General features: G+C 36.3%; 2 protein-coding genes across 8 annotated transcripts in view; one reads left to right on the top strand and one right to left on the bottom strand.

Moving 5' to 3' along the window:
- GTF2E2 (general transcription factor IIE subunit 2) overlaps positions 1-24,939 on the top strand; it is a 79,852-nt gene that overhangs the window by 16,473 nt on the left and 38,440 nt on the right. For all 5 annotated transcript variants that reach the window (XM_006930602.4, XM_003984651.5, XM_045055322.1 and 2 more), the window contains exon 3: positions 14,853-14,944. In XM_006930602.4, coding sequence (XP_006930664.1) covers positions 14,853-14,944 — 92 coding nt within the window. The remainder of the gene's footprint in view (positions 1-14,852; positions 14,945-24,939) is intronic.
- On the bottom strand, positions 2,078-23,421 carry SMIM18 (small integral membrane protein 18). Of its 3 annotated transcripts, XM_019828366.2 has the most exons (4): positions 22,600-23,421; positions 10,269-10,515; positions 3,281-3,343; positions 2,078-2,644 (listed from the first exon to the last, which is right to left on the bottom strand). In XM_019828366.2, exon 4 carries the CDS (start codon positions 2,604-2,606, stop codon positions 2,310-2,312), a length of 297 nt encoding a protein of 98 aa, XP_019683925.1. In that variant the 5' UTR covers positions 2,607-2,644; positions 3,281-3,343; positions 10,269-10,515; positions 22,600-23,421; the 3' UTR covers positions 2,078-2,309. The 3 variants fall into 3 exon arrangements, with proteins under 3 accessions (XP_019683925.1, XP_019683924.1, XP_006930663.1); XM_019828365.3 differs by lacking the exon at positions 3,281-3,343 and having other exon boundaries at positions 2,081-2,644; positions 22,600-23,415; XM_006930601.5 differs by lacking the exons at positions 3,281-3,343; positions 22,600-23,421 and having other exon boundaries at positions 2,081-2,644; positions 10,269-10,653.

Below are 24,939 nucleotides of genomic sequence, written 5' to 3'. Positions count from 1 at the left end.
GCTTTTCAGGTGAAGGTTATCTTTTCCTGCCATCTCCATGCCTTACCTGATCTAGTCTCCCGTTACCTTTCATACCCATAATCATTGTTTTCCTTGTACTCTCTCTTAGTGATATTGGCCTGTATGTAGCTCTTTTAACATGCTTTACTCTCTTGCCTCTTGACCTTTACCCATATTGTATCCTCTTTGTGGAATATTCTTTCTTAGCTCCTTCCCTCTTCTGAGTAAATCCTATTCCTCTTTTAGGTTGCAGGTTAAAAGTCCTATTATCTCTACTTTCCTATTTGAATTTGGTGCTTAGCCTTTGATTCCCATAGCACTCACTATTTCTGACAAAGCTATTGTGTGTCATTGCAATTGCATGATTGTTTGCCATTGTAACCTAATCTTTCACACAGAGAAACACTCAATACATGTTTGTCAAATACATGTTTGTTGAATGGCTAAATAAATTACAGCATAAGGTAGGGAAAAGTTAAGTGTCTGTTATCAAGAAATTTAGTAATTAAAGGATCTTTATGCTTTCCATCCATGTTAAGGACTCCAGAGTTTACTATTTATGAAAATGTGATTTTAACAGTGCTCAGAATAGCTCCTACTTACCTAAGTATTGAGTATACCAGGTTTCACAAGTCCTTTGAAAGTTGGTTACATTATTTGTGTGTATTTCTAATGTTAGAAAAAAAAATTTTTGTATAAAAGGGATTTCAAACCAAGAGGGCTCTCTAAATGAGAAGATATATATTTTTTGACTTCATATATCAGATATTTTCTATTTTGCCTTAATTTTCAGTAGCTTTTTAATCTAGGTTGATGTGTCATATGTAAAGGCTATTATTTCCATTTTGTTGGTGGTGGTGTTACGTTGAGTAATGCTATTACAAATATCTTTGTATCTTGAGCTTGTTTCTTTTGAACTAATTTCTCAGGGTAGATTTCTAGGAGTGATATTTCTGGTTAAGGGCAGTTGTAGTGGTTAAGAGCATGCTTAGGTTTGCTCATGGGTGGTAGCAAAGGATTAGGGTTATAAAATATATCTTTACAGCCCTTGTAATTCCAAGAAATAAAACTGAAGTATTTCCTTTTTTTTAATATTTATTGAGAGACAGAGTGTGAGCGAGGGAAAGGCAGAGAGAGAGGGAGACACAGAATCTGAAGCAGGCTCCAGGCTCTGAGCTGTCAAGCACAGAGCCCGACGTTGGGGCTCGAACTCACGAACCGTGAGATCATGACCTGAGCTGAAGTCGGACACTTAACCGAGTGAGGCAGACACCCAGAAACTGAAGTATTTCTTAATAGGTGTTACATGGTCCTTTTTGTCTTTTTTTTTTTTTTTTGGCAGTCTTTTCCTACATAGGTATCTTTAGACCTTGAGAATAATAAATATGAGCAACAAAAGAAAAAGCTCAAGAAATACAATTTAAGGGTGTACTAGAAAGTTTTAGTTTGAAAACAGCCTGATCCTTCTTATACCATGTATTTATTATTAAACAGTAAGTCAGTTTTATGAAAATTTTATGCATGTATACTTGTGACCTTTCTATTTTCAGACTTTTTTCCTCTCTAATCTTTACATAAAACTGGTCTTTAAAAAGTGTATTAGTTGTCTTCTGTAAACTAGCAAATACTGCTTTTTAATAAGTAGAGACTTTATGTGTAAGTGGAATCATTTTACTTTGGATTTAGGTAAGCATTTTAAATAGCATTTTTATTACCAAAACACACAGAGGGTAGTTATTATTTTGGTCTACATGGTTTGTGTAGGTCAAAGTTATTTGATCTTTCTCGTGTTTTCTAGCTTACATTTTGCTGCTTAATATTGAAATCTAGGAATCTTTTATCCAGTTTTTGAAGTGTCATTTTAAGTACATTGGTAACTTATTCACATTCGTGAAGATTTTGTGTATATTTAATGAAAGGGATACACAAACAAAAAGTGCATATTTAACTTGTTTTTCCCTTCTATTAGAAATCTTTTAATTATTCAGAATCGGAGTCAGTTAAAAAAATTTTTTTTAATGTTTATTTATTTTTGTGAGAGAGAGAAAGAGTGTAAGCGGGGGGGAGGGACAGAGAGAAGAGGAGACACAGAATCCGAAGCTGTGCTGTCAGCACAGAGCCCAACGCAGGGCTAAAACTCACGAATCACGAGATCATGACCTGAGCTGAAGTCAGACCCTTAGCTGACTGAGCCATCAGGTGCCCCTCAAGAGTCAGTTTTATAATAACAGGTGGCCTCAGAAAATTTTCCTTTTTTCTTCAGTAGTTGAAGGCTATTTGCAGAGATTTTGTTCATCTTAGGTAGAGTGCTAGACGACTTCAATTTCACGTTTTCTGATGTTGTCCATCATACTTCTAAGAGGGTTTGGTTCACTTTTCAAGTCTTTCACAGTCTTGTTTTTTACACAGCAGCAACAGTCAAGCACTTCATAAAGAAAAGCCAACACCACTAAAGATACCACTGTAAATATGAATAAAAGCAGAATGACAAAGCAGGCAGTGTTCCAGTTATCGTGAAAAGGATAAATTTTTTGAACTTGAAAACCAAGGTACTGATAAACAGATGTAGTGGTTTCATTCCAGAGGCTGGAGCTCAGAGAGGCCATTCTTAGGGATTATACTTCTTGTATTGGTTCTTTTGAATCTGTAAAAAGGTAGAAAATGAATACATGTAATCAAATTCTATGGATCTGTCAATTGAAGTCTCAGTACTAAGACTTGTTAGTAAATCTATGTAGGTAACGTGAGTTCTTTTATTTTCTGCCAGAATTAATGCCCAAATGGTATTTTTGAATTTTTTCTTTATCCTATGGCAGTGTACTCTGTAAACCATACTATATATGTATGTATATTTTTAAAATGCTTATTTATTTATTTTTTAAAGGGGTGGGGAGGGGCAAAGAGAGAGGGAGACACAGAATCTGAAGCAGGCTCCATGCTGTCAGTGCAGAGCCTGATGCGGGGCTCGAACTCAGGAATTGTGAAATCATGAGCTGAGGCAAAATCAAGAGTTGGATACTTAACTGAGCCACCCAGGTGCCCCCATACCATGTATTTTTTTCATGTGTGTCATTTGCTAGACAAATACATATGCTTAAGGTTTATATACAGAAACTAACTGCTAATAGAAGGGGGAAAAAGAAGCTGAATTGTTTTAAAATTTAACTAAAGCAGTGGTCAATGATCTGTTAAATACAAAAAAATCTTAGTGTTTTAAGGTGGTATTCTTCATACTGCCCCCAGAAAAGCTTTTCTCATTAACTTTGAGGATCCTTCTTACCTTGTGGGCTCAGTGTATTTCTGTCTCCTATTTCCTCTCCTTTAAACTTTGAAGACAGGTGACCTGAATCAAGATATAGTGGCTGAGTGAAAATACTAGAGAAAGGAAAGCTAAATAATGACGGTTTTCAGAATAAGGATGATAAAATTTTAGGTTCATGTTGCCTATGAAGAGACCTTAATCTTAGGATTTTTTTTGTTGTTGTTAAGTATATGATAGTATTAACTGTTCATATACCTGAATGATCTATGGATATGAATATTTTACTTTTATTTTTATTTTGAGAGAGTGAGCATGCATGTGCATGGGGGAGGGGCAGAGAGGGGGAGGGAGAGAGAGAGAGCGAGAGTGCAAGACAAGCAGGCTCTGCACTGTCAGTATGGAGCCCAGCAAGGGGCTCTGATGTACAAACTGTGAGATCATGACCTGAACCGAAACCAAGAACCAGATGCTTAGCCGACTGTGTCACCAGGCACCTCTTCTTGAAACTTAATTTTAAAAAATTATAAAATGCTTATATACTGAGAAAATTTTGGAAATAAGGGGAAAAAATAGTTCTACTTTATTAATTCAATGACTGCTGTCAGTTTGAAAGCTTTATTTTATTAAAGAAATGACTTATTTTGTGTGATTTTTCTTTCCTACATAGTTGTAAATAGACTTTCATTCATTGTTATAAACAAATATTTACCTACTGTGTCCCAGATAGTATTCTGAATGCTGAAGATACTTGTGTGTGAGAGTATATTTCAATTAGACAAAACTTTAAGATAGTTGAAGAGTAAGAGTATAATGAACCCCTGTATTCTCATAATACAGCTTCAGTTACCAATTTGTCTTTACCCATTTGTTTCTACCTCATAGGTTATATTTTTCAAGTTTGTTTAAGTAATCTCTATACCCAGTGTGGGGCTTGAACTCACAACCCTGAGATCAAGAGTTGCATGCTCTTCTGACTATGCCACCTAGGCGCCCCATGCCCCTAGATTATTTTGAAGCAAATCCCAGACATTATCACTTCTCCTAGACATCTTCAGTATATATCTCTTAAAAGGTGAGGGTTCTGTTTGTAAACGTAGCCACCATAGCATTGTCACACCAACAAAGATGAAAAAGTGACTTAAAGCCAAATCCATAACAGTATAATTCCTTAAATTTTTGTTTTCTTTATACATGTAATCTTAAAACTTTAATAAAGTAATACTTTCCAAGGTTTTTGTTTTCTTTTTATAATTTATCACTTTTAAGTAAACTCTGTGCCCAACATGGGGCTTGAACTTACAACCCGAGGTCATGAGTCACATGCTCTACTGACTGAGCCAGCCAGGGACACGAAAGGTTTTTTCCTTTAAATCATATTTGCTTGGCAAGTAACTGCATCTCTCTGGATGGACTTGGTTCTTCCTTTGTGTATTTTGAAGGTGAAATTGATGATCTGAGGGGTACCTTGGTGGTTCAGTTGGTTAAGTGGCCGACTCTTGATTTCATCTCAGGTCATGATCTCACCAGTCCTTGGATGAAGCCCTGACTCTGGCTCTGTGCTGGGTGTGGACCCTGTTTAAGATTCTCTGCATTCCTGGGGCACCTGGGTGGCTCAGTCAGTTAAGCGTCTGACTTCAACTTAGGTCATGATCTCACGGTCTGTGAGTTCGAGTCCTACATCAGGCTGTGCTGACAGCTCAGAGCCTGGAGCCTGCTTCAGATTCTGTGTCTCCCTCTTTCTCTGCCCCTCTCCCACTTGCACTCTGTCTCTCCCTCTCAAAAATAAAATAAAAACATAGAAAAAGTTTTTTTAAAGATTCTCTCCATTCCTCTCCCTCTGTCTCTATCCCACTTGCTCATGCATACGCTCTTGTTCTCTGTGCTCTCTCTTTCAAAAAACAAAACAAAACAAAAAAACCCTGAGGCCAGAAGTCAAGGCTTAAATTCATTTTTTTTTTTTTTTTTGGATTTAAGAATCCTTCAGTTTCATGGTTTGTGGTGATCCTTCATCTTGAAACAAGGGACAGCAGACTAATGGACAGTAACTGAATCAGTTGCTTTTATTAGTTCTGGGACATACAAAAATACATTGTCTGGAACACAGGTATGTGATGAACTTCCTAGTACATTACAATATTTTCAAACTTTGGAGACCCAGCCTTTTAGCGTTACCTTCTTTTATCCCTTAAATTTTTCTCTTCTTAGCATATTCCTTTTTTTTTTTGTCTTTTTTTTTTTTTTTTTAATGTTTATTTATTTTGAGACAGAGAATGTGAGCAGGGTCAGGGCAGAGAGAGAAGGAGGGAGAGAATCCCAAGATTCTGTCTGTGCTGTCAGCATGGAGCCTGACTCAAGGCTCAGTGTCATGAACCGTGAGAACATGACCTGAGCCGAAACCAAGAGTTGGATACTTAATTGACTAAGCTACTCAGATGCTCCACTTCTTAGCACATTCTTACAGAAACTGGGGCTGCTACATTGCAGACCTCCAGGGGGCACCATTCATATTGTGTTGTGAGTGCCATTCATGTAGAATACATGGTAAGTGGTGCCCCTGGGAGTCTAATGTGGATGTCCTGATAGGCCAGTCCTCCATCCTCTGCATTGGTGCTGCCTCTGATTCTAATCACCATGCACCCAAGTAAAGTAACCCATAGAAACAGACTCAACTGGAGACAAATAATAGTCCTTTTTGACCCAGCCTTCCTAACAGAGTAGTGACATGTGTGTGCAGACACACAAATGCCTAGAAGATGTTCAGCTTTGGAAGTCCTTTAAAATTTTTAGTACTACTAAAATGCAGATCCTTTTGGGAGGGATAGTACACATTGTTATATTTACTTCACTGTGAATGAGTTTCGGGTCCTTTTTGAAAAGTAGAGCAAATATAAGAGAAGGAGAAGAAGAATAGGACCTTGAGGAAATAAAGAACAGGGCCATTTATTATATGGATAGATAAAAAGCAGGAAGAAACACAGGAGGGTCTAATAATTTTACCTGGGTAAACCTAGGACCTCTCCTGCATTGATTAGAATATTCCTTAGATTTTCTGTCAAGGCCTTTCAGGTTGATTCCTTTTTTATTTCTTAAGATTTACATTTTTAAGTAATCTCTAAATCCATTGTGGGACTCAATCCCAAGATCAAGAGCTGCATGCTCTACCAACTGAGCCAGCCAGGTACCCCAGATTGATACCTTTTTAAAATCTGGGAATTTTTTCCCACATTATGTCCCTTAAATTAGTCTAATGTACCTTATTAATTAACTTAAATACTATTTAATTATTGATTTCAGAAGTGTTATAGTAATTTTTTAAATTTTTACATTATACTAATTTTTAAAAAAATTAAAAACTTAGCTAATAATCCTGTCTTGCTAACATATCAAACTTTTAATTTGTTCCTTCTAGAAATTGGCAATATAAATCTATAACTCCTACCTGGTTGAAATTGTCCTGAAATTATTACTTTGTATTTTAACTTTTTATGAATAGGGGTTTCTCATTTGTATTGACTTTAAAACTGAGGAGAAGTTGTAAAGACTAATGTATGTTTCTATTTCAAAATGAAATAGAAATTTTAGAATTATTGGAGGGGTGCTTGGGTGGCTCAATCGGTTAAGCGGCTGCCATCAGCTCAGGTCTTGATCTCATAGATCATGAGTTCAAGCCCCATGTTGGGCTCTGTGCTGACAGTGGGGAGTCTGCTTGGGATTCTCTCTCTCCTCTCTTTCTCCTCTCTCTGCCCCTACCCTGCTTGTGGTCGCTCTCTCTCAAATAAACTTAAAAAAAAAAAAAGTTAGAATTCTGGGGTGCCTGGGTGGCTCAGTCGGTTAAGCATCCAACTTCGGCTCAGGTCATGATCTCACGGTTTGTGAATTCAAGCCCCGCGTCAGGCTCTGTGCTGACAGCTCAGAGCCTGGAACCTGCTTCAGATTCTGTGTCTCCTTCTTTCTCTGCCCCTCCCCAACTTGTGCTCTATCTCTCTATGTCTCTCAAAAAATAAATAAATGTAAAAAAAAAATAAGAATTATTTGAAAGTTGGTTTAAGGAACTTTATATTCTATTTTGTTTTTGAGGTACAAGTGAACAGTTTAAAATTTTTCAAGCCCTCTTGACCCCTCCCCCCCAAAAAAAACGGAGGGAGGGAAGAGAAGGGAGAAGGCAGGGGCAGGCAGGCAGACACAAACTAAATTCAATTATTTGAAGTTAGCTTGTACCCATCAAGGAACTATTCTGGTTAAAATTAATATATCCATACAATTCAATATTATGTGTGAATGAGGTAACTGTAGTGATAAGGAAAGATTTTTAGGTGAAATCACTGTTAAGTGAAAAGAGCAAGATGCAGGACAGTATGCGTAGGAAAGGGGGAAATAGTGTATATTTTTATTTGCTTGAATCTCTGCAAACATTTGGAAAGATATAGACCAGAAATAACAGTGATTACTTGGTGGGTTTGTTGGAGGGTAGAGCTGAGAAACAGGGATGTGTGTGAGATTTCTCAAGGTATATCTTGTTATATTTTAGTTTTTGAACCATTTGAATATAGTACTTATCCAAACCCAAACTAATATATTTTAAACGTATTCCTTTCCTTTGGTTTTAAAAGTCTGTTGTGTTATCTATCTGTTTAATATATTTATTGAGTTTTCTGGATTACTTCTAAAAAAAATTAAAACTGGAATCAGTAAACAGTATTTTGATTAGAAGTGTCTAAGCAGTTTAAGGAAGAGTATACACATGTTGTAAATGATGACAGTTTATGTTGTAAATGATGACAGTTTGCCTCTCCCGTGAGTGTATTGATAACTGATGAGCAACTCAAAACATTCACTCTTTAGTTAGCTTTTGGGCATATCTGAAAAGTACACTGTGAAATATGGGGGTCATTTTCTACCTTAAATTTAATGTGGTTTATTTTTATGTACAGTAGAGCTCTAGCAACTTTTTGTGCTAAATTTAGGGTAAAATCTGAAACTTACTTTGATGGAGGAGACGTAATTAGACATGCAGAAAAGTATTATTAGGATTTTCTTGTACTCTGAGACTGTACTTTTGAAATTAAAATGTAAGTTTATATCAAGTACCTGCTATAAACATGCTTTATGAAAAAGAAGAGTAAATGGTAAAAAAAAAATTGTGTACTTTTTTGACTCTTCCTCCCCTTTAAAATTTCATTACAGGAATGGGGAGTATTAAGTAGTGTTTTGTTGTTTTTGTTTTAGTTAACTTTTGATCTATTCTCTTCACCTTTCTTTCCCTCCCATTTCAGAAGGCCCTAGTGAAATACTATGGGGCTAAGACTTGGAAGTGTTCTGGAACCTTGAATTGTCAGATAAGAATAAAATTATGCTTTTGCTCTAATTATGTTAAAACCCTTGAGTTGAATTCTCTAGTGCCTTTAAGCATATCACTTTGAGATATGATCAATTAATCATATTGGCCTTTAGATATAGAGCCGTGCACCCAGCTCTGGACCTGTCTGAGGCAGGCCACATGTCTGGTCAGTTTGGTGAAAGAGCAGTGAACCTACATCTGTGCTAACTATAGTTAGATCACCAGGAAGATGTAGGCTGATTATAGTGCTAATAATAGGGGAGAGTATTTGTAACTGAAATTCCAGGTAAATTGTAAACTGTTTTATTTGACAAGGTTTTTTATTTGAGACTTTTTTTGGGTCCCATACTTTGTACAGCAAGCAGGAATATTTTCTAGGTAATTAACCCCATTGTGCTGAACCTAGGGAGATATAATATCTTCTTACAGCAACCTTTGGGCTTTGCAAGGGATGCTTTGCTCATGCTTCTGAATGCTGAGTAAGAAATGGAATGAATAAAAATTAGGAAAATAGTCTTAAAATTGAAATAAATTTATCAGCAAAGGGCAGAAGTTGAATCTCTAGATCAGTATGTGTAGGTAATATCCTGGAACTCCAGCCCTACTAAGTAACAGTATTTTCATGCTTGACTATTATAAAATTAGAAATTTGGCTAGTAGTTGATACTGATTTTTTAATAGACATGAATAGTTACTCTCAGCCATGAAAATAATCTTAATACCTACCTCGAAAGGTACGTATATTCCTCCCTTAACCAGTGCTTCTTAAAACATCTTTTTATTTTAAAATGTAGTTTATTAAAAAGACTTGCTATGTGTTTGAGGATCAGTTTAAGAATAATGTTAACATTATATTGAAATATGGTTATAAATAGATATTTTTGTGCCATGTAAAAAATGAAAGGCTATTTAAGAAGGTTGTTTAATAATAGAATGACTTGTGTATTACAGTAATACAGATTTTAAAATTTAACTGGAAGGAATAATTTTAATTAAAATGTTAGGAAAGTCTGAAGCTCCACAAATTGATCTTTTTGGTTACAGTATAATGCAGCCTATATGATGATAACCTTTATGGTCCTTTTATTTTTATGTAAAAATCACAATCATGACAATTTCTCAGCATTTTCGGCATCTGCACTCAAAGTCAAATAAACAGTTTTGAACTATTTTCTCATATTTGTTAAAATATAACAAATATAACAAACTTTCTTGTAAGTGACTGCTTTTTACCAGCAATATAATTTGTACATATAATCAGAAAGCTTTAGTCCAGGATTTGCTTTTAGTCTAGATTTTTCTTTAAGAAAAATCCTTTGTTAAGGCAGACCAAATTGCTGAAATGAAATAGCTCAGAGAAAATAAATTAGCAAGTAACCACTTAACATTAAATGCTTATGGTTTACTCTAAGGTCTGGATATAGATCAGGTTCATAGAAAATCTCATGAATTTTCCATAAGGCACAGATGGTGAGGGTGCTTATCAAATAGCACAAGGCAGTCTTCACATTTTCATAATAAAATCCTACCAAGCAGCAAAATGAATACAGTGCCTTTTTTGGTCTTTAGTCGGAACAAAGCTTTCTGCTTGGTTTTTATGGTAAAAGATTTTTTAAATTACATCATAAGGACATGTATTACTAAATGCAAAAGATCGCATAAACCTACCTCTTGTCTGAAGGCTGCTGTTGAAGCGATGGTATCGTCTGTTTGTAATGCAGTCCAGTGCACATCCAAGATGGAGCTGTGCTTCTATTGGTTGAACCACAATGCAGCTGACAGTTTCCTCCTCGTTCATTTGCATTAAGTCCTGCCACCCTTAAGTGTAAATCATTCATAAACTTGAATAGAGCTGTCTGGGATATCAACTGTCCCCTCTTTTTCTTGCCTCATTTTTTGTCCTTAAGGTAAATTTCTGCAAAGGAATTTTAGTTAGTAATGAACTGGTGATTCTTTAGTGTTTAACCATAAAATTTCGGATCCTTCAGTGAGTATTTCACGGCTAGGGCTAGAAGGTACTATTGAGAGAGGTAGTAACCTAGGAAACAAACGGTCCAGGTTTACCAGCTTAATATTTCCTCCCGGAAGTGGGCATAAAATCTCATAAATGATATTTTCTTTCAGTACTTGTGTTCTCTATAAATCTTGCCCTCTGGAAATGATTATTTCCATGTGGTGGTTTGATTTAGGAGAAATTCTAAGGGAAAAGAAATAAGGTTTTCAGCTCTGCTCGTTGGGATAGGGTTAGTTTTGGTAGGTACACCACCTACATTAAAAAGCAGTCTGTGAAATGGGGCGCCTGGGTGGCTAAGTCAGTTAAGCATCTGACTCTTGATTTTGGCCCAGGTCAGGTAATGATCTCACGGTTCACGAGTTCGAGCCCTGCATTGGGCTCTGCACTGACAACATAGAGCGTGCTTGGGATTCCCTCTCCTTTCTGCCCTCCCCTGCTCACATGCGCGCGCGCGCGCTCTCTCTCTCTCTCTCTCTCTCTCTCTCTCTCTCTCTTTCTCTTTCAGAATAAAGACATAAAACATTAAAAAGAATCAGTCTGTGAAATTTAAATGGTAAGAAAGGAATAAAAGGTACAGCATATAGTGAGTGATACTATAATAGTGTTATGTGCTGACAGATGGTAGCTATACTTGTGAGCATAGTATGACCTGTAGAGAAGTTGAATCACTGTGTTGTACACCTGAAACTGACATTGTGTGTCAACTATACTCAAAACTTTTTTAAAAACTGGCAAAACAATCCACAACTTCAGTGCTTTGAAGCTAGAATATTTGTATTTATGACCTATTATTTAGAGTTGTGTGGGGTCCAAACATAACAGTATCAAGGTTATATACATTATGGAGAGGCTATTATAGCAATAGCAGACAAATGCTTGCTATGCAGGCTTTATTTTATAGGTCACATTATTTTTTAAAAATCAGAGATAGGAGCACCTGGGTGGCTCAGTTGATTAAGTGTCCGACTTTGGCTCAGGTCATAATCTCACGGTTCATGAGTTCTAGCCCTGCATTGGGCTCATTGCTGTCAGCACAGAGCCTGCTTCAGATCCTGTCTCCCTCTTTCTCTGCCCCTCCTTCTGCCATCTCAAAAACAAACATTTAAAAATAAATAAAATAATAAATTAGTGAATTATTTTCTTGGACTGTAAAGGAGTACATAGAAATACTCTTACTACCTTCATTCATTCAGCTAATATTTACTGAGTGTTTACTCTGCCTGGCACTTAGCTAAATGTTTAAGACTCCATGATAAACAAAACTGCATGTAGTTCATGATTGAACATTTGTGTAATGCATATCCTTAACATAGTGTCATCTGCTTTTCATAGCTTTCCCACTTAGTTGTTTACAGAGGAGTATAGGATAAACTTTTCTTTTTCTTTTTTAAATTTAAGTCCAAGTTAATATATACTGTAATAATGATTTCAGGAGTAGAATGTAATGATTCATCACTAGGATAAACTTAATATTTTACTAAAGGTAAAACGTTAAATCTGCACTTAAGAATTTTTATACTCTGACTGAATAATAGCCCATCTCGGATGAAATAGTCTGTGTTAAGGGCTAGTTAATGATCCTTTTTCTAAATTTAAGCTTACTTATTTATTTTGAGAGAGACAGAGACCATGTGAGCAGGGGAGAGGCATTGAGGGAAGGAGAAGGATAGAGAATCCCAAGCAGGCTCTGCACTCTGCACTATCCGTGCAAAGCCCAACACGGGGCTCAAACTCATGAAACTGTGAGATCATGACCTGAGCCAAAACCTGAGTCAGATGCTTAGCCAACTGAGCCCCCCAGGTGCCCCATTAATGATTCTTATACAAGGCAGTATCACAGTGTTTACAACTGCATTTGAATCTGTATTCTTCTACTTCTCTGTTTTCTTATGTTTAAAGGGAGACAGGTTATTTGGGAGGGATTAAATGAGATAATATTTAGCATGCATTTGGCAAATAGTAGTGTTCAGTAAATGTTATTGCTGCTGTTGTTAAAGTGTCCCGAACACCTTGGTAAAATGAACCACGTAGGTAGTATTTTGTAATTGAAATAATGTGAAAGCATGCCTGTAAGGCATTCATAATATTATTTTTGGAAACATAGTAGACTTTAATGTGCCAGTTAAGTTGTTAAAATTATAACAGTGATTTTTAAAGGAAAACTGTATATCATCTTGTTTTAGTCTCAAAAAAAGCATGTTCAGTAGAGCAGTCTTGTGAACTAATCTCAAAGAAGTATTATGTTGCCATCTAAAAACTATTCTCTGGAAAAAAAAAAAAGCTATTCTTTTTGGATCTTTGACACTCGTTACATTTGACTTGCACTGTTCTAATGCATTCATTTGTTTAAATTGTTACAAAACTGGTGCCAGAGATTACACCCCCCACCTCTGCTTTTTATTTAACCTCTTCCTTTGTGGATCAGCCACATGAGAACTTTATATCTGAGTTTATGGTTTGCTAATAGAATGTGTACTTCTGAAATGTTTTTCTGGTGTTGTTTTTTTTTTTTTTTTTTTTTTTTTGCTTTTTTTGTTTTCTTCCTTCCTTTTCCTTCCTTCCTTCCTTCCTTCCTTCCTTCCTTCCTTCCTTCCTTCCTTCCTTCCTTCCTTCCTTCCTTCCTTCTCTTTCTTTTCTTTTCTTTCTTTTCTTTCTTTTCTTTCTTTTTTTTTCTTTCTTTCTTTCTTTCGAGTGCCAGTTCGGGAGAGGAGCAGAGGGAGGGGGAGAGAGAGAGGGAGTGAGTCTCAAGTAGGCTCCATGCTCAGTGTGCAGCCTGTTGTGGGGCTTGAACCCACAACCCTGGCATTATGATCTGAGCAAGAGTTGGATGCTCAACCGACTGGTGTCCCTGAAATGTTTTTCTAGTATTTATGATGAGTTTACTTTTTGAACTATTCCTCCTTATGACTAATGGAATGCATTTGTGATTCATGGTAGGATTAGGTTTTCTGCCTATAAAATGTAACAAAATGATAACAAGTTCTGAAACAAATTATCTTCTATAGGATTTGCTCCTTGTTTCCTGCTGTCATCCCCCCCCCCGCCCCGCCCTCTTTTTTTAATGTTTATTTTTGAGAGAGAGAGAGCATGAGGAGGGAAGGGGCAGATAGCTGAAATCTGGTGCTTCACCAACTGAGCCACCCAGGCGCCCCTCATGCTGCCATCCCTTTTTAAGCATCCATGTTTTTGCAGTGGCAGTGCCTATAATTTATTTTTCCTTAATTTATCTCTCAAGTTTAGTTATTGTATCATTTCTTTTATTCCCATTTGCTTTACATTGATAGAAATTGATGTAATAGGTGATAAATGGAACTTTTTATACCTCAGAAGTAATTTACTCATTTCTCATGGTTTTAAGTTTATTAGAAAAGCTCTGTGTGTCAGATTGAGATTTGTATTATCCTCTTGTTTAAAAAGCTATGCCTCTAGGGATGCTGAAGCGTCCAGCTTTGGCTCAGGTCATCATCTCACAGTTGGTGGGTTCAAGCCCCATTTCGGGCTCTGCACTGACAGTGCGGAGCCTGCTTGGGATTCTCTCTCCCTCTCTCTCTGACCCTCTCCCACTTGCACCTTCTCTCTCTGTCAAAATAATTAAATAGGGTTGCCTGGGTGGCTTAGTTGGCTAAACGTCCGACTTCGGCTCAGGTCACGATCTCACAGTTTGTGAGTTTGAGCCCCACATTGGGCCCTATGCTGATAGCTCGGGGCCTGGAGCCTGCTTCGGATTCTGTGTCTCCCTCTCTTTTCCCCTCCCCCGCTTGTGCACACGCACGTGTGCGCGCGCTCTCTCTCAAAAATAAATATTAAAAAAATTTAAAACTAAATAAACTTCAAAAAAAAAAAAAAAAAGCCATGCCTCTAGAGTGCCTGGGTGGTACTCTCTCTCTCTTTCAAAAAAAGAAACAAAAATAAAAACAAACAACACCATGCCTCTAATCTTGGGAGAAAATCTAATCAGAATTAAGGAAAGAGTGAGGCAGAGGTACTTACAGAAGAAATGTATTTTAATGCTTTTGAATTATTTATACTTTGTTCCTATTCTTAGTGCGAAAATTGACAAATTTATTATACAGTCAAGGATTTGAATTGTTTGCCAAAATTTTACAGGGTAGAATACACTGGGTGGAAAAACTCGAAACAAGAAATGTTTTACTAGAGTTAAAAATCTTAGCTGCTTAAATGTCGTAATCAAACCTAATAGGAACATGTTATAATTGTTTTTTGAACTTCATTTCCAGATCATAGCAATGGATCATTTAACTTGAAAGCTCTGTCAGGAAGCTCTGGGTATAAGTTTGGCGTTCTTGCTAAGATTGTGAATTACATGAAGGTAAGTACTTTTCTCAAATGACACAAATCCTATTTAACTTTTTGGCAGGGGAAGAGGATTGGGATTTTCAGAAGTAAATTTGTATATACATGTCAAAATTTATCAAATTGCATGTTTCAATATGTGCAGTCTTTTGTATCCCTACTACACCTCAGTAAAACTAAAAAATATTTAATATTTTAAGCCTTTTCAATCAAAAAGAATGAAATCTTGCCATTTGCAACTACGTGGATGGAACTGGGAGGGTATTATGCTAAGTGAAATTAGAGAAAGACAGAAATCATGACTTCACTCATACGAGGACTTTAAGAGACAAAACATGAACAGAAGGGAAGGGAAACAAAAATAAAAACAGGGAGGGGGACAAAACATAAGAGACTCATAAATATGGAGAACAAATGGAGGGTTACTGGAGGGGTTGTGGGAGGGGGGATGGGCTAAATGGGTAAGAGACACTAAGGAATCTACTCCTGAAATCTTGTTGCACTCTATGATGACTAATTTGGATGTAAATTAATAAAATAAAATAATAAAATAAAATCCAATTAAAAATATTTTAAGCCTTTTACATTATATCAGATTAGTACTGCTACAAGTTACTTAAGTATATTTAAAAAAATTTTTTTAAACGTTTATTTTTTTTTTTTAATTTTTTTTTTTTCAACGTTTATTTATTTTTGGGACAGAGAGAGACAGAGCATGAACGGGGGAGGGGCAGAGAGAGAGGGAGACACAGAATCGGAAACAGGCTCCAGGCTCTGAGCCATCAGCCCAGAGCCCGACGCGGGGCTCGAACTCCCGGACTGCGAGATCGTGACCTGGCTGAAGTCGGACACTTAATCGACTGCGCCACCCAGGCGCCCCTTAAACGTTTATTTTTGAGAGACAGCATGAGCAGGGGAGGGGTAGAGAGAGAAGGAGACACAGAGTCAGAAGCAGGCTCCAGGCTCTGAGCTGTCAGCACAGAGCCTGACGCTGGGCTACAACTCACGAAACTATGAGATCATGACCTGAGCTGAAGTCGGATTCTTAACCAACTGGGCCACCCAGGCGCCCCATATTTAATTTACGTTAATTCAACTATACAATTTAAGCCCACCATTTCACTTATAAATTAGCCCAGGCAGTAGATACAGTCGCCTTCCAATTACTCAATACTTGCTGGCAAAACCAGTGGAAAGATGTGAATGATTTGCATACTCTTATTTCCACCGATGTGAAAAGTAAAAACTACGTAGTTCAGGCATATGGTGATGATGGCATTTCTGCAATCTTTGGAGGAGGAAACTAGAAAATTACTGAAGGTCTTAGAAAAACATTGTCTCACAAAAGACTTAGAATTTAAGATTTGATGGAGGATATACTGTGTTTTTTTTTTGAGGTAAGTTTTGAAGTTCTGATGATATAACATTTTGGCTTTACCAAAGACTTTGAGTCCTAACTTCACTTATTAAAATGAACTTTCATTTATGGCTAAATGATTTCAAATTTGCCCCCTTCTGCCAAACTCATTCCTTTTTAGTTACTATTTGTATCTCTTCAAAAAAGTCAAAATGCTGTTTTTGTTATTTCAAATTTCAGCTATGTATTGCTTAAAATAGAAATCAAAAATTTTTTTTGTTAGGCCTTTTCTTGTGTAATTTAAGAGACTTAATGTCAATGTCTGACTCTGACTGAAATTTGTAGTTTATATTTGACTTGTAGTAGAAATCAGTTAGTTTGTAATTTCCCATTATCAAATAATACACTTTGATACATATTCACTATTCATTCATTCCATCCACTTATTCCCCTATGTGGTAAACAAGTTATTAAAACCTGTATGCTATTTATAGCATTAATGGTGGGACTACCTAGAAAAATATGCCCTCATGGCTGTTAGTTTATTGAGGGAGATTGACATTCAAATGTCATATTTTTATTACTCTGTTGATAACAGTCTTCACTTAATCTGTATGACCCTTACTTCTCACTTTCTTTAGGACTGTTATCTTCAAATTTGTGCTCAATTATTTCCTGAAACAGTTTCCAGAGATTGTGTGTCCCTTTGCACATATTGAAATTGACAATAACAGTTTTTCAGCAAGAGGATGGAATTTCTGACATATTGTCACATTTCAACAAAATACCTCTAAGGGGTTCTAAGTCCCATTATTTATTAAAAATGTAAACACAAACATATGTTTGGAAATTTTAATTATTTTCCTTTTGAACTTGTATGTCTGTTCTGTTACTTCCAGTGCATTTTATTCTAATGTTCTCTATTTTTATTCTTGAAAATATTTTAATCATCATCTGTCAAACTTATTTGCTATAATACTATATATAAATTGGAATTGGAAATGTTTTTCTTGAGGTGCCTGGGTGGCTCGGTCAGTTAAGCATCCAATTTCAGCTCAGGTCATGATCTCATGGTTCATGAGCTTGGGCCCCACATCAGGCTCTCTGCTGTCAGCACAGAGCCCACTCCGGACCCTCTGTCTCCTTCTTTCTTTGCCCCTTCCCGGCTTGTGCGCACACTCTCTCTCTCAAAAATAAACATTAAAAAAAACAAAACAAAACAACAACAACAAAAAACTTGTGACCATAAGGTTCTAACTACTGTCAAAATTATTAGCACACAGTTGATTAGAATGACTTACATATATTAAAATTTTGATAAAATTTGCTTTGTGTGTAATAGTTATTCAGCAGGGGTTCATTTTCTCAAAAAATTTTTCTTGATGTTCATTTACTTTCGAGAGAGAGAGAGAGAGAGAGAGAGAGAGAGAGAGAGAGAGGCATGAGTAGGGTAGGGGTAGAGAGAGAGAGACACACACACACAGAATCTGAAGCAGGCTCCAGGCTCTGAGCTGTCAGCCCAGAGCCTGACGTGGGGCTCGAACTCATGACTTGAGCTGAAGTTGAACGCTTAACCAGCTGGGTCACCCAGGCGCACTTGGCATTATTTATTTATTTTTAACGTTTTTATTTATTTTTGAGAGAGAGACATAAACTGTGCGATCATTGACTTGAGCCAAAGTCGGACACCCAACTGACTGAGCCACCCAGGCAGCCCTCGGGGTTCATTTTTTAATGAAGTGAATGGAATTGTCTCCTCTCTTCTTCCAGAAGTTTTTGTATCTGGCGATATGTAATATGTATTGATAGAATGAAATCAGATTTGGCACCAATTTCTGTTCTTTTTAGATTTTGTAGGTTGTTTATTTATTAAAAAATAAGTGTTCATTTAAATAAGCTCATTCTGCTGGAAGGTTTGTGATAGTAAAACCTTCCAAGTTATATCAGAAATTACAGATTTATCATCAAGCATCCATTAGTTTAATGTTTTATTAGGTTCTACTCCTTCAGTTTTGTTGAAAGCAAAAGAATGAGAATCACCTAATTTGTCAAAGGATTTATTACCTGGTCCTAATTTTTTATGAAGTATATCATAAAGACTTTACCAAGACTTAGCAAATGTCTAATTATATCAGTTCCTCCTTCTTCCCCTTATAGGCATTTTCTTTAATCTGATATAATCATAAGTCATTGAGAAAATAAAAATATTATTTTTTTAAGTTTATTTATTTATTTTGAGAGCTGGAGAGACAGCATAAGTTGAGAAGGGGTGGAGAGGGAGACACAGAATCACAAGCATAAGTACGGAGCCCAATGCAGGGCTTGAACTCCCGAAACCACAAGATCATGACCCAAGCTGAAACCGAGAGTTGGACCTTCAATCGACTGAGCCACCCAGACACCCCTCCCAAAAACATTATTAATTTCAGTGCATGTTTGCCAATGGAGTTTTTTCATAAGGTGCTTTTATCTTATTATGTATATAAATATATTTTAGTCAAAACCTGTAGGTTGAAAGTTTAGCTTGTTATATTTATAGAAAGTATCTTCCAGTTAACAAAGCTCGTCTCCATTGTCAGACCAACCAGCTATATCAAACTTGTTTTTAATCATAAAATATCTTTTCCTTTTAAGTTAAAATAAATAGGTTAAGCATATTTTAAGTAATATAAAAACCACTGAGAAGTTATAGAATTGCATACTGAAAGATACTATTAAGGTAGTTGAGGTTAAAATTATATGATGAGTCCAATAGAATGAATTTATCCTTTTTATAATTTTAAAAACAAATAGGCTGTTTACCTATTTGTATCATTATAAATTAATAATATGAAGGGATATGAAAAGTGTGTTACTGCTTTTCTAAATGTGTGGACTTACATCTTCTGATCTCTGGCATTCAGCTTTTAGATAGAAATAAAAGGGAATGATTCAGAAATAATGCCACAAATTTTATTTTGGGGTAATTGGTGATAAAGTAGAAGGATACCTATTGCTAAAAATGATTCATTCTTACAGTGAGCTATGACTGATTTTTTTTTTTACTAGAGGTAGAATATTAAAGTGTTCAAAAGATATGAGAATTTACTTAGAATAAAAGTTTCATGATGTGATTTACAAAATGTTTTAACTATGTCGAATAATGCACACTTAATCTAAAATAGTTTGTATATAGTTTTTGTGGGTTTTATGGAGCATAATTTGAATAATTTGGTGTTCCTGGAAAGTACTTGTTATAAAGTCAACCTCTTAATTGATATTGCTTAATTGATATTTAAAGCTTTTTAAATGTGCTTTTTCTTTAAGCTAATAGATATTCATGGAATGAGGTTTGAGAATTGCTGAAGAGAATTACTTATATTTCAGTACTGAAAAAATTTAGTTTTCTTGTTAGATATTTCTTACCAATGTTCCCTTTATTTACTTTGCTGTTATTAGCCTCTCCCAAAAGAACAGTGCATTTTTGGACAGTGCAGCATGGAAGTGTGGGGTATGTGGGGTTGGAAGAGATAAAGTTGTTTAAAGGAAATTGCTCTGAATTCCTCACAGACAATATCACATCAGAATATCCTAGCAGGAGCTAAAATATCCTATTTTTAACTCTTAGAAAAATATATAAGACTAGAAAAGATAAGAAGCCCTATAGTGTATAGTTTATGACACTTCATTGTTTATAAGTTGTTCTTCCAAACAATATTTTTTGACTTGTCGTTTTTTGGGAGTCCCCAGAGTTTATTACATCTCCAGGCAATGTATCATAAATTCTAGGTGGAAGTGAGAGTGTTACCTTTTTTGTTGCTGTAAACAGGAGAGGGCCTATTTATGAAAAGGGAAAAGAATACATATGGGAGGTGATCTGTAGATTGATTCTTGGAAGGTTTTCAGCTGTCCCATTTTTGAAGATCTGATAAAACCAAGAGCTTAGGAAGCAAAAAAGTTAATAACAGAAAACTCCTTACAACTTATTCATTTATTTAAAGAGGAACTTTTTAATTGCTTAGTGAAAATTACGTAGAAATTACATGGAGAAAGTTCAAGGGGCACCGTAAGAGAACTGTTTAAGATAGGCACAGTGGGATTTGCTAATTGGGTTTAGGGGTACTAAACAGGAAAAAAAATTGAAGGCAGATACAAGAACTTCAAAATCATAATACTGAGAACATTTGGCACACGGACAAACTGCCCAACACATCTCACTAGCTCCTGAGATGTTTAAATGTTTAGTGGACTTGTTTGAAAAGATAGAAGAATTTCATGGTCCATTTTAGAAGGATTTAATTAATTAATTGCTTTAGAGAGAGTGAGCCAGGGTTGGGGGGGGCGGGCAGGGGAGAGAGAGAAAGAGAAAGAAAGAGAAAGGAAGAATCTCAATAGGGCTCCATGCTCAGTGCAGAGCTCAACACGGCTTGATCCCACGACGCTGGGATCATGACCTGAGCTGAAATGAAGAGTTAGATGCCCAACTGAGTCACCCTGGCGCCCCAGAAGGGTTTTAACAGAAAAAGTTAATGTAAAACAAATATCATTGCTTGAAAGTGTTGTCTAAAAAAAGCAAATTATTTTGAAAATTCCCTTATGAAGGATGCCACTTTCTCCTAATGTGACACTAGTCCTGAGACAACATATCCGTGTAGTGCACTTTGTTTTTATTAGAATGATTTTCTCTCAGTTCTTACAGTTCTCACCATTACCCTTTATTGTGGTTTTATGTGGATATATCTTGGTTATTTAAAACATCATGTTGAGGGGTGCCTGAGTGGCTCATTTGGTTAAGTGTTTGACTCTTGGTTTTGGCTCAGGTCTTGGCTCAGGTCATGATCTCATGGTTCTGTGAGATCGAGCTCCGTGTTGGACTCTGTGCTGGCAGTGTGGAGCTTCCTTGGGATTCTTTCTCCCTGTCTCTTTGCCCCTTCCCAGCTCTTGCTCTCTCTCTTTCAAAGTAAATAAACATGAAAAGAAACCCATCATGTTGAAAAATTTGATTATTTTGGTTTACTAGCCCAGTGGTTCTCAAAGTGTCATTCTCCAAACAATGGCATCATCATCATCACCTAGGTAGTTTTTTTTTTTTTTTTTTTTTTAAACTTGGGAATTTACCAGGAGTGAAAATTTGGGGGCCACTTCCTAAATCTGTTTAGTCTGAAACTCTGGGAAAGCAGTTCAACAGTCTGTGGTTTAATAAGCCCTTCAGGTGATTGATACAGGCTGAAGTTTGAGAAACACTGGCTCAGCTCCTGTCTGAATTAATTCTAACAATTATATTTGAATTTAGAAACTCTGAAGTCCAGGGAAATTAAATGGCTAGCTTATTATAGGGACAGTTCTGGTTGATAGCAGGGTTGGGTCCAGAACGCAAATTTATTTACAGTTTTAAATAAAGTATTTAAATTATACACCATTATCTCATAAATACAGATGTAAAAATCCTTAAAAAGATACAAATGGAATCTACTCATATATATAAGAAGGATAATATGTTATGATGAAGTTTATTTTAGGAATATGGTAGTTAATATTTAAAAAACAGTTGAAGTCATATTAAGAGGTCATGTCATACAAAACAAAGCCTCTGACAAAATTTAACACTGATTCATGATGAAAACTTATAACAAATTAGTAGTAGAAGCAAACTGCCTTAAACCAGTAGAAGAGCATTTTGTCAGTCATTGTACCCTGAAAGAACCCTTGAAATATTTGATCATTTTTAGGTCTTAGAGAATCTTGTAAAAATTGTTATATCTATAGTTCATGTTTATTATCTAATCAGTAAATTGTGGATATGATAAGTCAATAATAATTGTCAGTTTTCTGTTGAGTAGAGAATGTCAGTTTTCTGTCTTTGTATTTTGTCCTATTTTTTTAGCCTACTCTTTTCCTTTGTGTGGTTCCTCCTTTCCAGATAGGGTATCAGCTTTAATGTGAGTCAGTAGTATAGGTAAAATTCAGTTTTTTCTGTGATATTTTTTTAAAGATTTTATTTTATTTTATTTTTAGAGAGAGTGAGCAAGCAGGGAGAGAGGGTGAGGCACAGAGTGGGGGAGAGAGAATCTTAAGCAGGCTCCAGTCCTGACGTAGGGCTCAGTCCCATGACCCTGGGATCATGACGTGAGCTGAAATGAAGAGTCAGACACTCAACCAACTGAACCACCCATGTTCTTCTAAAGATTTTAGTTTTAAGTAATCTTTGCACCCAATGAGGGGCTTGAAGTCACAACCCTAAGATCAAGATATGCATGCTCCACAGACTGAGCCAGCCAGGGGCCCCATCTACGATTTTTTTTTTTTTTTAAACCTTATCTAAGTAGGCAACTTACTTGTTCTCAGATGAACAGAAGAGTCAGAGAAAGGGTCCTTCTTCCAGGTGTAGATTTGTGTTGAAAGGTAGGAAAAACATTGTTTAATTTTGTTTTCTTAGTTCTTCTGGGTGGTTTTCAGTAATGCTTGAGACTTGCTAATATCCTTCCTCATTCTCCAGACCGAACAGCATTACAGAATTTTCTTTTGTCACACGACTTTTCCAGAGATTCTGTTTTCCTTCGAAGTCTTATCACTTCAAGCATTGTTGTTGAGGCTTGCAGAAACTTGTTCAGCCAGTTCATAGGTTTAAAAAAATGTCTGCTATGAAAACTGGCTTCTGCAGTCATTCTTCATTTTCAAAGCATTCAGTAAAGTACGACCTTTCAGCTGAAATTCACCTTTTAGCTTAAATATTCTTTCAAGGACTCCTCTGCTAAGCCACTGAATTTCTGTACATAGGTTTATGTGTTGAAGTGCACTAGTCTCTGCTTAATAAAGCAGATCATTTTTAAAGCATCGTTTGGGACATTTTTCATTTCAAGGGTTTTTGATTCCAGTACCTCTCTGAAGAAATAGTGTTTTGTGACGACATCAGAATATTTGTTTTTTCACGAGAGTTAAAACCTTGTATTGAGCCAACCATTGATGGGGCACATCAGTGCAGATAACAGAGCAGATACTCTAAGAGAGACCTTTGTTTCCAGATGTGAAGGCACTACATCAAGTATATCCTGCTCTTTGCTTTGTCGTGGCAGTTCTTTGTGGCAGAGGAGTTTTTCTTGAAATTTGTCATTTAAAGATTCTGCACAAACTACACTTATTAGTGAAAAATGATGAATAGTGAATAGTGAATAAATTACTACATTTATTAGTGAAACCTGTTGATTTGTCAACTTGCATAGACAAGCTGTTGTTAGTTTGTTAAATTTGTGCAGCATTATGTGATGTGTCCTCAGTTTGTCGACTTACCTTATACTTTTTGGTACTTTTCAATTTCTCATGCTGTGCATTTTACTGTCATTTGACATGTTGTCATTATTAGGTTCCTACCAACTGTGATTTCCCTCCTCTAAGTCCCCTCTGTTCTGGGCAGTAAGTTCTATTACCAATAACTTGTTTCCTGAGCTTTTTCACTGAATGTGACTTATTTATTTATTTTTTTTAACAAAAGCTTAACTCTGTTTCGTTTTGAGATTCCAGTAGCTATTTAAAATATTAAGTACATCGACTGTGTCCAGTGTCTGTGACTTATAGTTAAGAATCTTTTCAGTTTTGCCGGAGCCATTACATATTGTTTGCTACAAACAGTGTACAATGAAATAAGACACCTTCGGTTACCAGCCCATCTAAAATTGGCGAGTAGCTTTTCATTAGAATGGTAGGCCTCTGTTTTTTTTTTTTTTTTTAGATTTTATTTTTAAGCACTTTGTACCTAATATGGGGTCCTAACAACCCCGAGATCCAGTCGCATGCTGACTGAGTCAGCTGGGTGACCCTAGTTATTTTTAAGTTTTTATTTTAATCCTAGTGTAGTTAACATACAATGTTATATTTGTTTCAGGTGTACAATAAAGTGATTCAACAGGGGATTATAGTTTTTGATTACTAACCTTATTAGAATTGTTTGTGGGCCTGGGCTTTGAATCCTCTCTGTCACTTAATCTCCTCTTAAAAAATCATTGCACTGGACTGTCAGACATGTTTATAAAACAAATGCTAACAAATTATCAAACCACAGGGATTTATTAAATGAGAATATTTCAAAAAACAAACACTTCACAATGTATTTTACTTCTTTTTACTATGTGATCTGTGTTTTACAACATTTACAACAGCAAAGCAGCCTGGGGCAGGTGAGTCCTGGTATGTACAAATTCCTTGTACAGAATGAATATTTCCCTCAGATTTCCTTTTTGCCAGCAGAGCTTGTGAACTCCCCTGAGTGAGTTGGCGCTGTATAGTGGGAGGTTAGGGGAGGTAATTTGGAAGGGAATTGCTGACATTGTCAGCCTACTGTGCTCCCGTTTGTGCAATATAGAGCTTACCAATTATCAGTGGCTTCTATTTCATTGGAAACTGGTAATGGGCTTGTCCAAGTGAACATAGCCCTACTTGCCACGTGGTGCTAAAAGACCTGATGGAAACGTTGGCATGGCTGCTCAGTAGTTTGCCTGTTGCTGTGAGCCCTCAGGTTGCATGGTATGTGTGGTTGCAGAATTGATGTTTATTTTTTAGAATCACAGTTTCTCATGCTCCCCCTAGTGACATCTTATGGAACCCTAGGATTCTGTGGAATACTGGTCAAGCACCCTGTGATGAGATGGTATCTGTGAAAACCCAAATACTTAGGGTAAAAC

This window comes from Felis catus, chromosome B1, assembly GCF_018350175.1.
Source record: "Felis catus isolate Fca126 chromosome B1, F.catus_Fca126_mat1.0, whole genome shotgun sequence".
NCBI lineage: Eukaryota > Metazoa > Chordata > Mammalia > Carnivora > Felidae > Felis > Felis catus.
This window is presented reverse-complemented; position numbering and strand designations above follow the sequence as displayed.

Excerpts from the sequence above, each read along its gene's own strand:
- SMIM18 (XM_019828366.2), bottom strand. The coding sequence starts at position 2,606 with ATGGCCTCTCTGAGCTCCAGCCTCTGGAATGAAACCACTACATCTGTT.